This window comes from Hyla sarda, chromosome 9 (genome assembly GCF_029499605.1).
Source record: "Hyla sarda isolate aHylSar1 chromosome 9, aHylSar1.hap1, whole genome shotgun sequence".
NCBI lineage: Eukaryota > Metazoa > Chordata > Amphibia > Anura > Hylidae > Hyla > Hyla sarda.
This window is the reverse complement of record NC_079197.1, coordinates 6,676,230-6,694,165: the sequence shown is the minus strand read 5'-3', so window position 1 is coordinate 6,694,165 and position 17,936 is coordinate 6,676,230. Positions and strand designations below refer to the sequence as shown.

General features: G+C 39.5%; 1 protein-coding gene across 1 annotated transcript in view; it reads right to left on the bottom strand.

Moving 5' to 3' along the window:
* Positions 1 to 17,936, bottom strand: part of LOC130290430 (histo-blood group ABO system transferase-like) — a 56,764-nt gene that overhangs the window by 21,658 nt on the left and 17,170 nt on the right. Inside the window, exons 2-5 of the mRNA XM_056538062.1 lie at positions 11,097 to 11,172; positions 3,903 to 3,959; positions 3,730 to 3,795; positions 3,456 to 3,491 (exon numbers count right to left, since the gene is read on the bottom strand). Of these exons, the coding sequence (XP_056394037.1) occupies positions 3,456 to 3,491; positions 3,730 to 3,795; positions 3,903 to 3,959; positions 11,097 to 11,172 (235 nt within the window). The remainder of the gene's footprint in view (positions 1 to 3,455; positions 3,492 to 3,729; positions 3,796 to 3,902; positions 3,960 to 11,096; positions 11,173 to 17,936) is intronic.

Here is a 17,936-nt window from a genome sequence, read left to right as displayed (position 1 = left end):
TTATTTGCTATACATTTATACACATTATTTGATATACATTTATACACATTATTTGATATACATTTATACACATTATTTGCTATACATTTATACACATTATTTGCTATACATTTATACACATTATTTGCTATACATTTATACACATTATTTGATATTCATTTATATACATTATTTGCTATACATTTATACACATTATTTGATATACATTTATATACATTATTTGATATACATTTATACACATTATTTGCTATACATTTATACACATTATTTGCTATACATTTATACACATTATTTGCTATACATTTATACACATTATTTGATATACATTTATACACATTATTTGATATACATTTATACACATTATTTGATATACATTTATATACATTATTTGATATACATTTATATACATTTATGCCTTTGTCCACCACTGACACTTATACGTTTGTATTTATTTAACGTCCTTGCCGGATGCATTTGGATTGATTGTTGCCCATGGATATCGCAGCCTGCTGGCCTCACTCACAAGTTTATCTTCCAGACCAGGTTTTCCTTACATGTGAGTCGGATCCAACCGGATCTGTCTTCACACGCCGAATCTGCTGCCCGGCACCTCGCGGGGTAACACGTGTGAAGCTATCCATTCATTTATTATCAGTGTATATAAACCACCGTTGTACAGTGTTATTTTGCCATGATTAAGAGCCCATATGTAGCTCGAAACGCGTCGGCGCGCTGTTTTTAATGCACTTGGAGTGTTTTTTGTTCATCTTATTTTTCACATGATACAATAAAAGCTACGTTTTAACTTCAAGTTTTTGTGAGCCGGATTTGTCTCTTTCCTCGTGGTTCCTGCATACGGGAAGCGACCGCTTAGTCCGAGCTCCAATTGATTCTACACATCCGAAATCCTTCTACTACGTTCCATAGTGGGTGGTGAGCTGAGCACCTTCTTTTCTCCTTATATTTTATGTACTGCCGCTTGTGTTTCTCTTGCTCCCATGCCCTGTGGACTAAGATGGGATTTATCTATACATTGGATGCAGACATTCGGCACATACGGCATATATTTTTCTTCATGAAATTAGCTTTTCTTCTTATTTTTTTAATTAATTTTTCATTTAATATGGATAGTTCTTCTCAATATACAAATACATCAGAGGTATTGGCTAGTATATCCCTGTCTTATAATGCTGACCGGATAATAAAAAGTGGTGAACAGTTTTTTCACGCAATACTCACACAAATGTGCCGTCAGACATGAAACAGTTAATATGGGACCTGGAACCCCTAAAAACACAACAACTTAAAACGTGGTGGGACGCCACTACTCTTACTCAATACCTGGAACAAGAAATGATTCCTAGAGGGTTAAGAATGAAAAAAATATATATCCACAGCCATATATGATGATGATTTCACTGTGGAGTGGGATAATATACTTAATTCCTTTAAATTAATGATATGAATCGTTGATCGTGAACAAAAGAGACTGCACAGTTGGAACAAAATATAGTTTCCATTACTGAATCTCTACAACAATATAACTTTGAGTTGACAGAGTTACAGGATAAAATGAACAATAACTTATCCATAACAATGCTAAAGCAATCGGATCCAACCGGATCTGTCTTCACACGCCGAATCTGCTGCCCGGCACCTCGCGGGCTAACACGTGTGAAGCTATCCATTCATTTATTATCAGTGTATATAAACCACCGTTGTACAGTGTTATTTTGCCATGATTAAGAGCCCATATGTAGCTCGAAACGCGTCGGCGTGCTGTTTTTAATGCACTTGGGGTGTTTTTTGTTCATCTAATTTTTAACATGATACAAAAAAAGCTACGTTTTAACTTCAAGTTTTTGTGAGCCGAATTTGTCTCTTTCCTCGTGGTTCCTGCATACGGGAAGCGGCCGCTTAGTCCGAGCTCCAATTGATTCTACACATCCGAAATCCTTCTACTACGTTCCCTAGTGGGTGGTGAGCTGAGCACCTTCTTTTCTCCTTATATTTTATGTACACAGTGACCCCACCAGCAGAATAGTGAGTGCAGCTCTGGAGTATAATACAGGATATAACTCAGGATCAGTACAGGATAAGTAATGTAATGTATGTATACAGTGGTCTCACCAGCAGAATAGTGAGTACAGCTCTGAAGTATAATACAGGATATAACTCAGGATCAGTACAGGATAAGTAATGTAATGTCTGTACACAGTGACCTCACCAGCAGAATAGTGAGTACAGCCCTGGGGTATAATACAGGATATAACTCAGGATCAGTACAGGATAAGTAATGTAATGTATGTACACAGTGACCTCACCAGCAGAATAGTGAGTACAGCTCTGGGGTATAATACAGGATATAACTCAGGATCAGTACAGGATAAGTAATGTAATGTATGTACACAGTGACCTCACCAGCAGAATAGTGAGTGCAGCTCTGGAGTATAATACAGGATATAACTCAGGATCAGTACAGGATAAGTAATGTAATGTATGTATACAGTGGTCTCACCAGCAGAATAGTGAGTACAGCTCTGAAGTATAATACAGGATATAACTCAGGATCAGTACAGGATAAGTAATGTAATGTATGTACACAGTGATCTCACCAGCAGAATAGTGAGTACAGCTCTGGGGTATAATACAGGATATAACTCAGGATCAGTACAGGATAAGTAATGTAATGTATGTACACAGTGACCTCACCAGCAGAATAGTGAGTACAGCTCTGAGGTATAATACAGGATATAACTCAGGATCAGTACAGGATAAGTAATGTATGTACACAGTGACCTCACCAGCAGAATAGTGAGTACAGCTCTGGAGTATAATACAGGATATAACTCAGGATCAGTACAGGATAAGTAATGTAATGTATGTACAAAGTGACCTCACCAGCAGAATAGTGAGTACAGCTCTGGAGTATAATACGGGATATAACTCAGGATCAGTACAGGATAAGTAATGTAATGTATGTACACAGTGACCTCACCAGCAGAATAGTGAGTACAGCTCTGGAGTATAATACAGGATATAACTCAGGATCAGTATAGGATAAGTAATGTAATGTATGTATACAGTGACCTCACCAGCAGAATAGTGAGTACAGCTCTGGAGTATAATACAGGATATAACTCAGGATCAGTACAGGATAAGTAATGTAATGTATGTACACAGTGATCTCACCAGCAGAATAGTGAGTACAGCTCTGGGGTATAATACAGGATATAACTCAGGATCAGTACAGGATAAGTAATGTAATGTATGTACACAGTGACCTCACCAGCAGAATAGTGAGTACAGCTCTGGAGTATAATACAGGATATAACTCCGGATCAGTACAGGATAAGTAATGTAATGTATGTACACAGTGACCTCACCAGCAGAATAGTGAGTACAGCTCTGGAGTATAATACAGGATATAACTCACAATTAATGAACACACTTACAGAGGTTTTAAGGCTTTGGGCTGTTCATACATCATTCTGTGGAAAAAGTAAGAAAATATAAGGAACAATGTATAAAACAGATATACAGGGGGGGGGGGGGGGGGGGAATAAAAAAAAATAAAAAATAAAAATAAAAAAATGTAAATTAAGTGTCCACTGGTTTCTGACTCAACAATCCCTAATCATGTCATAGCGTAAAGGAGGGCTGTCACTGGTTATGGGGGCACTCTGCTGCCATGGATCATACCCCAAGATTTACTACAACATTCTTTACCTTTCAAGAGGAAGATCTGGTAAGAGATCCAGCTGGGAGATGTTGACAATGTGTACGGTCCTTATCCTGAATGTAGAAAAAGATGGGACTGTGATCATGGACTAAGCCTCCCAGCAGTTTACACACATTTGGGTTCACAATGAATCTCTGTCCATCTGTAACCGAATACTCACTGAGGACTGCAGAGGATGGAAATGTCCGGATAGGACCTGTTCCCTCTTATGGAGAACCTGGAACAACAGAATAGAATAAAGAACAATTCAAACAGAGAACAATACATTGTATGATCCCCTGTACTGCTCTTATATAGAGATAACAGAACAATACATTGTATGATCCCCTGTACTGCTCTTATATAGAGATAACAGAACAATACATTGTATGATCCCCTGTACTGGTCTTATATAGAGATAACAGAACAATACATTGTATGATCCCCTGTACTGCTCTTATATAGAGATAACAGAACAATACATTGTATGATCCCCTGTACTGGTCTTATATGGAGATAACAGAACAATACATTGTATGATCCCCTGTACTGGTCTTATATAGAGATAACAGAACAATACATTGTATGATCCCCTGTACTGCTCTTATATAGAGATAACAGAACAATACATTGTATGATCTCCTGTACTGCTCTTATATAGAGATAACAGAACAATACATTGTATGATCCCCTGTACTGCTCTTATATAGAGATAACAGAGAACAATACATTGTATGATCCCCTGTACTGGTCTTATATAGAGATAACAGAACAATACATTGTATGATCCCCTGTACTGCTCTTATATAGAGATAACAGAACAATACATTGTATGATCTCCTGTACTGGTCTTATATAGAGATAACAGAACAATACATTGTATGATCACCTGTACTGCTCTTATATAGAGATAACAGAACAATACATTGTATGATCCCCTGTACTGCTCTTATATAGAGATAACAGAACAATACATTGTATGATCCCCTACACTGGTCTTATATAGAGATAACAGAACAATACATTGTATGATCCCCTGTACTGGTCTTATATAGAGATAACAGAACAATACATTGTATGATCCCCTGTACTGCTCTTATATAGAGATAACAGAACAATACATTGTATGATCCCCTACACTGGTCTTATATAGAGATAACAGAGAACAATACATTGTATGATCCCCTGTACTGCTCTTATATAGAGATAACAGAACAATACATTGTATGATCCCCTGTACTGGTCTTATATAGAGATAACAGAACAATACATTGTATGATCTCCTGTACTGGTCTTATATGGAGATAACAGAACAATACATTGTATGATCTCCTGTACTGGTCTTATATAGAGATAACAGAACAATACATTGTATGATCTCCTGTACTGGTCTTATATGGAGATAACAGAATACATTGTATGATCCCCTGTACTGCTCTTATATAGAGATAACAGAACAATACATTGTATGATCTCCTGTACTGGTCTTATATGGAGATAACAGAATACATTGTATGATCCCCTGTACTGGTCTTATATAGAGATAACAGAACAATACATTGTATGATCCCCTGTACTGGTCTTATATAGAGATAACAGAACAATACATTGTATGATCACCTGTACTGGGGTCTTATATAGAGATAACAGAACAGTACATTGTATGATCCCCTGTACTGGTCTTATATAGAGATAACAGAACAATACATTGTATGATCTCCTGTACTGGTCTTATATGGACATAACAGAACAATACATTGTACGATCCCCTGTACTGCTCTTATATAGAGATAACAGAACAATACATTGTATGATCTCCTGTACTGGTCTTATATAGAGATAACAGAACAATACATTGTATGATCTCCTGTACTGGTCTTATATAGAGATAACAGAACAATACATTGTATGATCCCCTGTACTGGTCTTATATGGAGATAACAGAACAATACATTGTATGATCCCCTGTACTGGTCTTATATAGAGATAACAGAACAATACATTGTATGATCTCCTGTACTGGTCTTATATGGAGATAACAGAACAATACATTGTATGATCCCCTGTACTGGTCTTATATAGAGATAACAGAACAATACATTGTATGATCACCTGTACTGCTCTTATATAGAGATAACAGAACAATACATTGTATGATCACCTGTACTGGTCTTATATAGAGATAACAGAACAATACATTGTATGATCTCCTGTACTGGTCTTATATGGAGATAACAGAACAATACATTGTATGATCCCCTGTACTGGTCTTATATAGAGATAACAGAACAATACATTGTATGATCACCTGTACTGCTCTTATATAGAGATAACAGAACAATACATTGTACGATCCCCTGTACTGGTCTTATATAGAGATAACAGAACAATACATTGTATGATCCCCTGTACTGGTCTTATATGGAGATAACAGAACAATACATTGTACGATCTCCTGTACTGGTCTTATATAGAGATAACAGAACAATACATTGTATGATCCCCTGTACTGGTCTTATATAGAGATAACAGAACAATACATTGTATGATCTCCTGTACTGGTCTTATATGGAGATAACAGAACAATACATTGTATGATCTCCTGTACTGGTCTTATATAGAGATAACAGAACAATACATTGTATGATCCCCTGTACTGCTCTTATATAGAGATAACAGAACAATACATTGTATGATCCCCTGTACTGCTCTTATATAGAGATAACAGAACAATACATTGTATGATCCCCTGTACTGGTCTTATATAGAGATAACAGAACAATACATTGTATGATCTCCTGTACTGGTCTTATATAGAGATAACAGAACAATACATTGTATGATCTCCTGTACTGCTCTTATATAGAGATAACAGAACAATACATTGTATGATCCCCTGTACTGGTCTTATATAGAGATAACAGAACAATACATTGTACGATCCCCTGTACTGGTCTTATATAGAGATAACAGAACAATACATTGTACGATCCCCTGTACTGGTCTTATATAGAGATAACAGAACAATACATTGTATGATCTCATGTACTGGTCTTATATAGAGATAACAGAACAATACATTATATGATCCCCTGTACTGGTCTTATATAGAGATAACAGAACAATACATTGTATGATCCCCTGTACTGGTCTTATATGGAGATAACAGAACAATACATTGTATGATCCCCTGTACTGGTCTTATATAGAGATAACAGAGAACAATACATTGTATGATCTCCTGTACTGGTCTTATATGGAGATAACAGAACAATACATTGTATGATCTCCTGTACTGGTCTTATATAGAGATAACAGAACAATACATTGTATGATCACCTGCACTGGTCTTATATGGAGAGAACAGAACAATACATTGCATGATCCCCTGTACTGGTCTTATATAGAGATAACAGAACAATACATTGTATGATCCCCTGTACTGGTCTTATATAGAGATAACAGAACAATACATTGTATGATCCCCTGTACTGGTCTTATATAGAGATAACAGAACAATACATTGTACGATCCCCTGTACTGGTCTTATATGGAGATAACAGAACAATACATTGTATGATCTCATGTACTGGTCTTATATGGAGATAACAGAACAATACATTGTATGATCTCCTGTACTGGTCTTATATGGAGATAACAGAACAATACATTGTATGATCCCCTGTACTGGTCTTATATAGAGATAACAGAACAATACATTGTATGATCACCTGTACTGGGGTCTTATATAGAGATAACAGAACAGTACATTGTATGATCCCCTGTACTGGTCTTATATAGAGATAACAGAACAATACATTGTATGATCTCCTGTACTGGTCTTATATGGAGATAACAGAACAATACATTGTATGATCACCTGTACTGGTCTTATATAGAGATAACAGAACAATACATTGTATGATCTCCTGTACTGGTCTTATATGGAGATAACAGAATACATTGTATGATCCCCTGTACTGGTCTTATATAGAGATAACAGAACAATACATTGTATGATCCCCTGTACTGGTCTTATATAGAGATAACAGAACAATACATTGTATGATCCCCTGTACTGCTCTTATATAGAGATAACAGAACAATACATTGTATAATCTCCTGTACTGGTCTTATATAGAGATAACAGAACAATACATTGTATGATCCCCTGTACTGGTCTTATATGGAGATAACAGAACAATACATTGTATGATCCCCTGTACTGGTCTTATATAGAGATAACAGAACAATACATTATATGATCCCCTGTACTGGTCTTATATGGAGATAACAGAACAATATATTGTATGATCCCCTGTACTGGTCTTATATAGAGATAACAGAACAATACATTGTATGATCTCCTGTACTGGTCTTATATAGAGATAACAGAACAATACATTGTATGATCTCCTGTACTGCTCTTATATAGAGATAACAGAACAATACATTGTATGATCCCCTGTACTGCTCTTATATAGAGATAACAGAACAATACATTGTATGATCTCCTGTACTGCTCTTATATAGAGATAACAGAACAATACATTGTATGATCCCCTGTACTGGTCTTATAAAGAGATAACAGAACAATACATTGTACGATCCCCTGTACTGCTCTTATATAGAGATAACAGAACAATACATTGTATGATCCCCTGTACTGGTCTTATATAGAGATAACAGAACAATACATTGTATGATCCCCTGTACTGGTCTTATATGGAGATAACAGAACAATACATTGTATGATCCCCTGTACTGGTCTTATATAGAGATAACAGAACAATACATTGTATGATCCCCTGTACTGGTCTTATATAGAGATAACAGAACAATACATTGTATGATCTTCTGTACTGGTCTTATATGGAGATAACAGAACAATACATTGTATGATCTCCTGTACTGGTCTTATATAGAGATAACAGAACAATACATTGTATGATCCCCTGTACTGGTCTTATATGGAGATAACAGAACAATACATTGTATGATCTCCTGTACTGGTCTTATATAGAGATAACAGAACAATACATTGTATGATCCCCTGTACTGGTCTTATATGGAGATAACAGAACAATACATTGTATGATCTCCTGTACTGGTCTTATATAGAGATAACAGAACAATACATTGTATGATCCCCTGTACTGGTCTTATATGGAGATAACAGAACAATACATTGTAGGATCTCCTGTACTGGTCTTATATGGAGATAACAGAACAATACATTGTATGATCTCCTGTACTGGTCTTATATAGAGATAACAGAACAATACATTGTATGATCTCCTGTACTGGTCTTATATAGAGATAACAGAACAATAGATTATATGATCTCCTGTACTGGTCTTATATGGAGATAACAGAACAATACATTGTATGATCTCCTGTACTGGTCTTATATAGAGATAACAGAACAATACATTGTATGATCTCCTGTACTGGTCTTATATAGAGATAACAGAACAATACATTGTATGATCACATGCACTGATCTTATATAGAGATAACAGAACAATACATTGTATGATCTCCTGTACTGGTCTTATATGGAGATAACAGATCAATACATTGTATGATCTCCTGTACTGGTCTTATATAGAGATAACAGAACAATACATTGTATGATCTTCTGTACTGGTCTTATATAGAGATAACAGAACAATATATTGTATGATCTTCTGTACTGGTCTTATATAGAGATAACAGAACAATACATTGTATGATCTCCTGTACTGGTCTTATATGGAGATAACAGATCAATACATTGTATGATCTCCTGTACTGGTCTTATATAGAGATAACAGAACAATACATTGTATGATCTTCTGTACTGGTCTTATATAGAGATAACAGAACAATATATTGTATGATCTTCTGTACTGGTCTTATATAGAGATAACAGAGCAATACATTGTATGATCCCCTACACTGGTCATATATAGAGATAACAGAGAACAATACATTGTATGATCCCCTGTACTGCTCTTATATGGAGATAACAGAACAATACATTGTATGATCTCCTGTACTGGTCTTATATAGAGATAACAGAACAATACATTGTATGATCTCCTGTACTGGTCTTATATAGAGATAACAGAACAATACATTGTATGATCCCCTGTAATGCTCTTATATAGAGATAACAGAACAATACATTGTATGATCTCCTGTACTGGTCTTATATAGAGATAACAGAACAATACATTGTATGATCCCCTGTACTGGTCTTATATAGAGATAACAGAACAATACATTGTATGATCTTCTGTACTGGTCTTATATAGAGATAACAGAACAATACATTGTATGATCCCCTGTACTGGTCTTATATAGAGATAACAGAACAATACATTGTATGATCCCCTGTACTGGTCTTATATAGAGATAACAGAACAATACATTATATGATCCCCTGTACTGCTCTTATATAGAGATAACAGAACAATACATTGTATGATCCCCTACACTGGTCTTATATAGAGATAACAGAACAATACATTGTATGATCCCCTGTACTGCTCTTATATAGAGATAACAGAACAATACATTGTATGATCCCCTGTACTGGTCTTATATGGAGATAACAGAACAATACATTGTATGATCTCCTGTACTTGTCTTATATAGAGATAACAGAGAACAATACATTGTATGATCTTCTGTACTGGTCTTATATAGAGATAACAGAACAATACATTGTATGATCCCCTGTACTGGTCTTATATAGAGATAACAGAACAATACTTTATATGATCCCCTGTACTGGTCTTATATAGAGATAACAGAACAATACATTGTATGATCCCCTGTACTGGTCTTATATAGAGATAACAGAACAATACATTATATGATCCCCTGTACTGGTCTTATATGGAGATAACAGAACAATACATTGTATGATCACCTGTACTGGTCTTATATAGAGATAACAGAACAATACATTGTATGATCTCCTGTACTGGTCTTATATAGAGATAACAGAACAATACATTGTATGATCCCCTGTACTGGTCTTATATAGAGATAACAGAACAATACATTATATGATCCCCTGTACTGGTCTTATATGGAGATAACAGAACAATACATTGTATGATCACCTGTACTGGTCTTATATAGAGATAACAGGAACAATACATTGTATGATCTCCTGTACTGGTCTTATATTGTTGCCACGCCCCCTCCCTTAGATTTGCATTGAGGGCGTGGTGTAATGTCACGAGGGGGCGTGGCCATGACATCACGACCCCTGCAGCCCACACATAGCGTTCGGAACAATATGTTCCAAACGCTGGGGCAGGGGAGTGCCCCTTTAAGAGGATACCCTTCTAGGCTCACACCCCTTGTCCTGTGAACTCACCAGCAGAAGGACACCAGGAGCAGGACCATGAAATAGATGAGAAACAAGAAATACTTCCTCCCGCCGCTCTTCTCATCTAGAGGGAAACAAAAAAGACAAGTGAGGATGATAGAGACCAACACCATGTAACCGCAGACCTCTTACAGACCACTAGGGGAGCCCTGTGTGTCTGCTCATAGGAGAATACGTATACGCAATGTGTGACCCGGCCCTAAGGTTAGGTCACACGTAGCGGATCCACAGTGTAAAATACGCTGCGGATTCGTTACGTGTGACCCTAATCTTTTATATCAACTGGAGTCAGATATTAATATAGATTTGTAAATTACTTGTTTCCAAAAAAATAAACAAGCCTTCATATCCTGGAGGAAGTCATGTAGTCTTTCCAGTACTTATCAGCTGCTGTATGCCCTGGTGGAGTCATGTAGTCTTTCCAGTACTTATCAGCTGCTGTATGTCCTGGAGGAAGTCATGTAGTCTTTCCAGTATATATCAGCTGCTGTATGTCCTGGAGGAAGTCATGTAGTCTTTCCAGTACTTATCAGCTGCTGTATGTCCTGGAGAAAGTCATGTAGTCTTTCCAGTACTTATCAGCTGCTGTATGTCCTGGAGGAAGTCATGTAGTCTTTCCAGTACTTATCAGCTGCTGTATGTCCAGGAGGAAGTCATGTAGTCTTTCCAGTACTTATCAGCTGCTGTATGTCTTGGACTGAAAAGATTACATGACTTCCTCCAGGACATGCAGCAGTTGATAAGTACTAGAAAGACTACATGACTTCCTCCAGGGCATACAGCAGCTGATCCGTACTGGAAAGACTACATGACTTCCTCCTGGACATCCAGCAGCTGATCCATACTGGAAAAACTACATGACTTCCTCCTGGACATACAGCAGCTGATAAGTACTGGAAAGACTACATGACTTCCTCCCGGACATACAGCAGCTGACAAGTACTGGAAAGACTACATGACTTCCTCCTGGACAAACAGCAGCTGATCCATACTGGAAAAACTACATGACTTCCTCCTGGACATACAGCAGCTGATAAGTACTGGAAAGACTACATGACTTCCTCCAGGACATACAGCAGCTGATCCATACTGGAAAGACTACATGACTTCCTCCTGGACATACAGCAGCTGATAAGTACTGGAAAGACTACATGACTTCCTCCTGGACATACAGCAGCTGATCCATACTGGAAAGACTACATGACTTCCTCCTGGACATACAGCAGCTGATAAGTACTGGAAAGACTACATGACTTCCTCCAGGACATACAGCAGCTGATAAGTACTGGAAAGACTACATGACTTCCTCCAGGACATACAGCAGCTGATAAGTACTGGAAAGACTACATGACTTCCTCCAGGACATACAGCAGCTGATCCATACTAGAAAGACTACATGACTTCCTCCTGGACATACAGCAGCTGATAAGTACTGGAAAGACTACATGACTTCCTCCTGGACATACAGTAGCTGATAAGTACTGGAAAGACTACATGACTTCCTCCAGGACATACAGCAGCTGATAAGTACTGGAAAGACTACATGACTTCCTCCAGGACATACAGCAGCTGATAAGTACTGGAAAGACTACATGACTTCCTCCAGGACATACAGCAGCTGATCCATACTAGAAAGACTACATGACTTCCTCCTGGACATACAGCAGCTGATAAGTACTGGAAAGACTACATGACTTCCTCCTGGACATACAGTAGCTGATAAGTACTGGAAAGACTACATGACTTCCTCCTGGACATACAGCAGCTGATCCATACTGGAAAAACTACATGACTTCCTCCTGGACATACAGCAACCGATAAGTACTGGAAAGACTACATGACTTCCTCCAGGACATGCAGCAGTTGATAAGTACTGGAAAGACTACATGACTTCCTCCAGGGCATACAGCAGCTGATCCGTACTGGAAAGACTACATGACTTCCTCCTGGACATACAGCAGCTGATCCATACTGGAAAAACTACATGACTTCCTCCTGGACATACAGCAGCTGATCCATACTGGAAAGACTACATGACTTCCTCCTGGACATACAGCAGCTGATAAGTACTGGAAAGACTACATGACTTCCTCCCGGACATACAGCAACTGACAAGTACTGGAAAGACTACTTGACTTCCTCCAGGACATACAGCAGCTGATCCATACTGGAAAGACTACATGACTTCCTCCTGGACATACAGCAGCTGATAAGTACTGGAAAGACTACATGACTTCCTCCAGGACATACAGCAGCTGATCCATACTGGAAAGACTACATGACTTCCTCCTGGACATACAGCAGCTGATAAGTACTGGAAAGACTACATGACTTCCTCCTGGACATACAGCAGCTGATCCATACTGGAAAGACTACATGACTTCCTCCTGGACATACAGCAGCTGATAAGTACTGGAAAGACTACATGACTTCCTCCTGGACATACAGCAGCTGATCCATACTAGAAAGACTACATGACTTCCTCCTGGACATACAGCAGCTGATAAGTACTGGAAAGACTACATGACTTCCTCCAGGACATACAGCAGCTGATCCATACTGGAAAGACTACATGACTTCCTCCTGGACATAGAGCAGCTGATCCATACTGGAAAGACTACATGACTTCCTCCTGGACATACAGCAGCTGATAAGTACTGGAAAGACTACATGACTTCCTCCTGGACATACAGCAGCTGATAAGTACTGGAAAGACTACACAACTCCCTCCAGGACATACAGCAGCTGATAAGTACTGGAAAGACTACATGACTTCCTCCTGGACATACAGCAGCTGATCCGTACTGGAAAGACTACACGACTTCCTACAGGGCATACAGCAGCTGAACCATACTGGAAAGACTACATGACTTCCTCCTGGACATACAGCAGCTGATCCATACTAGAAAGACTATATGACTTCCTCCTGGACATACAGCAGCTGATAAGTACTGGAAAGACTACATGACTTCCTCCTGGACATACAGCAGCTGATAAGTACTGGAAAGACTACACGACTCCCTCCAGGACATACAGCAGCTGATAAGTACTGGAAAGACTACATGACTTCCTCCTGGACATACAGCAGCTGATAAGTACTGGAAAGACTAGATGACTTCCTCCAGGACATACAGCAGCTGATAAGTACTGGAAAGACTACATGACTTCCTCCAGGACATACAGCAGCTGATCCATACTAGAAAGACTACATGACTTCCTCCTGGGCATACAGCAGCTGATAAGTACTGGAAAGACTAGATGAATTCCTCCAGGGCATACAGCAGCTGATAAGTACTGGAAAGACTACATGACTTCCTCCAGGGCATACAGCAGCTGATAAGTACTGGAAAGACTACATGACTTCCTCCAGGGCATACAGCAGCTGATAAGTACTGGAAAGACTACATGACTTCCTCCTGGACATGCAGCAGCTGATAAGTACTGGAAAGACTACATGACTTCCTCCTGGACATACAGCAGCTGATCCGTACTGGAAAGACTACACAACTTCCTCCAGGGCATACAGCAGCTGATCCATACTGGAAAGACTACATGACTTCCTCCTGGACATACAGCAGCTGATCCGTACTGGAAAGACTACACGACTCCCTCCAGGATATACAGCAGCTGATAAGTACTGGAAAGACTACATGACTTCCTCCTGGACATACAGCAGCTGATCCGTACTGGAAAGACTACACGACTTCCTCCAGGGCATACAGCAGCTGAACCATACTGGAAAGACTACATGACTTCCTCCTGGACATACAGCAGCTGATCCGTACTGGAAAGACTACATGACTTCCTCCTGGACATACAGCAGCTGATCCATACTGGAAAGACTACATGACTTCCTCCTGGACATACAGCAGCTGATAAGTACTGGAAAGACTACATGACTTCCTCCTGGACATACAGCAGCTGATAAGTACTGGAAAGACTACATGACTTCCTCCTGGACATACAGCAGCTGATCCATACTGTAAAGACTACATGACTTCCTCCAGGACATACAGCAGCAGATCCATACTGGAAAGACTACATGACTTCCTCCTGGGCATACAGCAGCTGATAAGTACTGGAAAGACTACATGACTTCCTCCAGGACATACAGCAGCTGATAAGTACTGGAAAGACTACATGACTTCCTCCAGGACATACAGCAGCAGATCCATACTGGAAAGACTACATGACTTCCTCCTGGGCATACAGCAGCTGATAAGTACTGGAAAGACTACATGACTTTCTCCTGGACATACAGCAGCTGATAAGTACTGGAAAGACTACATGACTTCCTCCAGGGCATACAGCAGCTGATAAGTACTTGAAAGACTACATGACTTCCTCCTGGACATACAGCAGCTGATAAGTACTGGAAAGACTACATGACTTCCTCCAGGGCATACAGCAGCTGATAAGTACTGGAAAGACTACATGACTTCCTCCTGGACATACAGCAGCTGATCCGTACTGGAAAGACTACACGACTCCCTCCAGGACATACAGCAGCTGATAAGTACTGGAAGGCTTGGATTTTTTTTTTAAATAGAAGAATTTTTCATATCTGTATAGATTTTTGTCAACAGTTGATTCACAAACAATTCTTTTTCTCCTCTGGAGTTCCCCTTTATCTAAGCTCCTATTCAGCTCTGCTCTGTAGTAGAGGAGATCGAAGAAGAAAATATCCGGTTACTCAATCAGGAAAAGAAATGGAACGACACCGTCTGTATCAGGTGGTAAATGTTCAGCGTCTGACAATAGCGCTGGCCGGGGAATGCGAGTCTGAACGCGGTCTGGTATCCGTATCCGTGGTGATTATACGGTTTGTCTGAAATGCGATCTCCGCCTTAGATTGTGTAAGTATAATGCGGGTCTTTCCGAGTTCAGGGTATTATAAGACATAACTCTCTTTCTTGATTCATCTCTTCCAGAGCGTCTTAAATTTCTGTGTATATAAAAACGCCGTGGACGACATTAACCCCACCGCTGCTGGTTTTTGCCGGAGCCCTAATTCTCTAATCTGAGTAACTTTACATGATATTAAAGGGGTTATCCAGGAATAGAAAAAGAGAGCTAATTTTTTTTCAAAAACAGCTCCCCATCTGTCTCCAGGTTGGGTGTGGTTCTGCTGCTCAGTTCCATTGAAGTGAATAGAGCCTAGTTGTAAATCCACACCAAACCTGGAGACAGACGTGGAGCTGTTTTTGAAAAAAATTTGCTCTGTTTTTCAATTCCTTTTACTTTATAATGGATTTAAAGGGGTATTCCAGGCAAAAACATTTTATCCCCTAAAAACGAAATTTTTATTTAATTTTTTACATTTTTTCTTTTTTTTTTTTAAGCTGAATTTGTTGATCAAATTTACCACTACCAAAAAGTACAATGTGCCCTTGATAAAATCTCAGAATCACTTTGATGGATTAAAGGGGTATTCCGGGAAAAAACCTTTTATCCCCTATTCAAAGGATAGGGGATAAGATGACTGATCATGGGGGGCCCACTGCTGGGACCCCCGGGATCTCCCTGCAGCACCCACATTCTATGCGGGTGTTGAATCTCCAGTTTTAGAAGTTTCCGGGACTGGGGATGCGACGTCACACCACCACCCCCCCCTCCATTTATGTCTATGGGAGGGGGCGTGACGGCAGTCACGCCCCCTCCCATAGACATGAATGGAGAGGCGTGGAGTCAAGTCATGTCCCCAGTCCCGAAACCCGGAGGCTTCTAAAACTGGAAATTCAGCACCTGCATAGAATGTGGGTGCTGCAGGGAGATCCCGGGGGGTCCCAGCAGTGGGCCCCCCCATGATCAGTCATCTTATATAAAAGGTTTGAATACTAGCGATCACGGGGACGGAGGATAGTGACGTCATGGCTCCACCCCTTGTGACATCACGCTCCGCCCCCTCAATGCAAGCCTATGGAGGGGGCGTGACATATGTCACGCCCCCTCCCATAGGCTTGCATTGTGGGGGCGGAGCGTGACGTCACAAGGGGCGGAGCCATGACATCACTATGCTCCGTCCCCGTGATCCCCAGTAATCAGACCCGGAGTGAACATGCTCTGGGGGCTGATTCTAACAGGGTGCGGCGTGGAAGATCACGGGGGTCCCCAGCGGCAGGACCCCCGCGATCAGGGATCTTATCCCTTATCCTTTGAATAGGGGATAAGATGTCTTAGCGCCGGAGTACCCCTTTAATGCCACGGAGTATCCACAGACGTGTGGCTTGTTCATTTTTATTTCATTTTTATTGTATTTTAAACACAATTTATTCTAGGTTATTTATTTGACTTTTTAAATTTTAATTTGTAATTTATTCAACATTGTATTTTGTGTCCCCGCTGACCCACAACAAGGGCCCTGTGCGTCACGCAGCACATTACATATTTCATATAATCAATAATAAATATCTATCCAGTCTTCTAGATCCTGAGCCTCAATTTCCTTTATTACTACTTCAACCTTTTCGACACCGTGGGTATAGGTGCCATTTAAGTTGCTCGGATCAAAGGTTACTAGCAGATAGGAGCCTCTCCTATAGTGTACATTTGCAGATTAGTAAATGAAAAAAAATCAATCCTTCCAGTACTTATTAGCTGCTGAATACTACAGAGGAAATTCTTTTCTTTTTGGAACACAGAGCTCTCTACTGACATCACGAGCACAGTGCTCTCTGCTGACATCTCTGTCCATAGCAGCATATGTTTGCTATGGGGATTTTCTTCTACTCTGGACAGTTCTTTAAATGGACAGAGGTGTCAGCAGAGAGCACTGTGCTCATGATGTCAGCAGAGAGCTCTGTGTTCCAAAAAGAAAATAATTTCCTG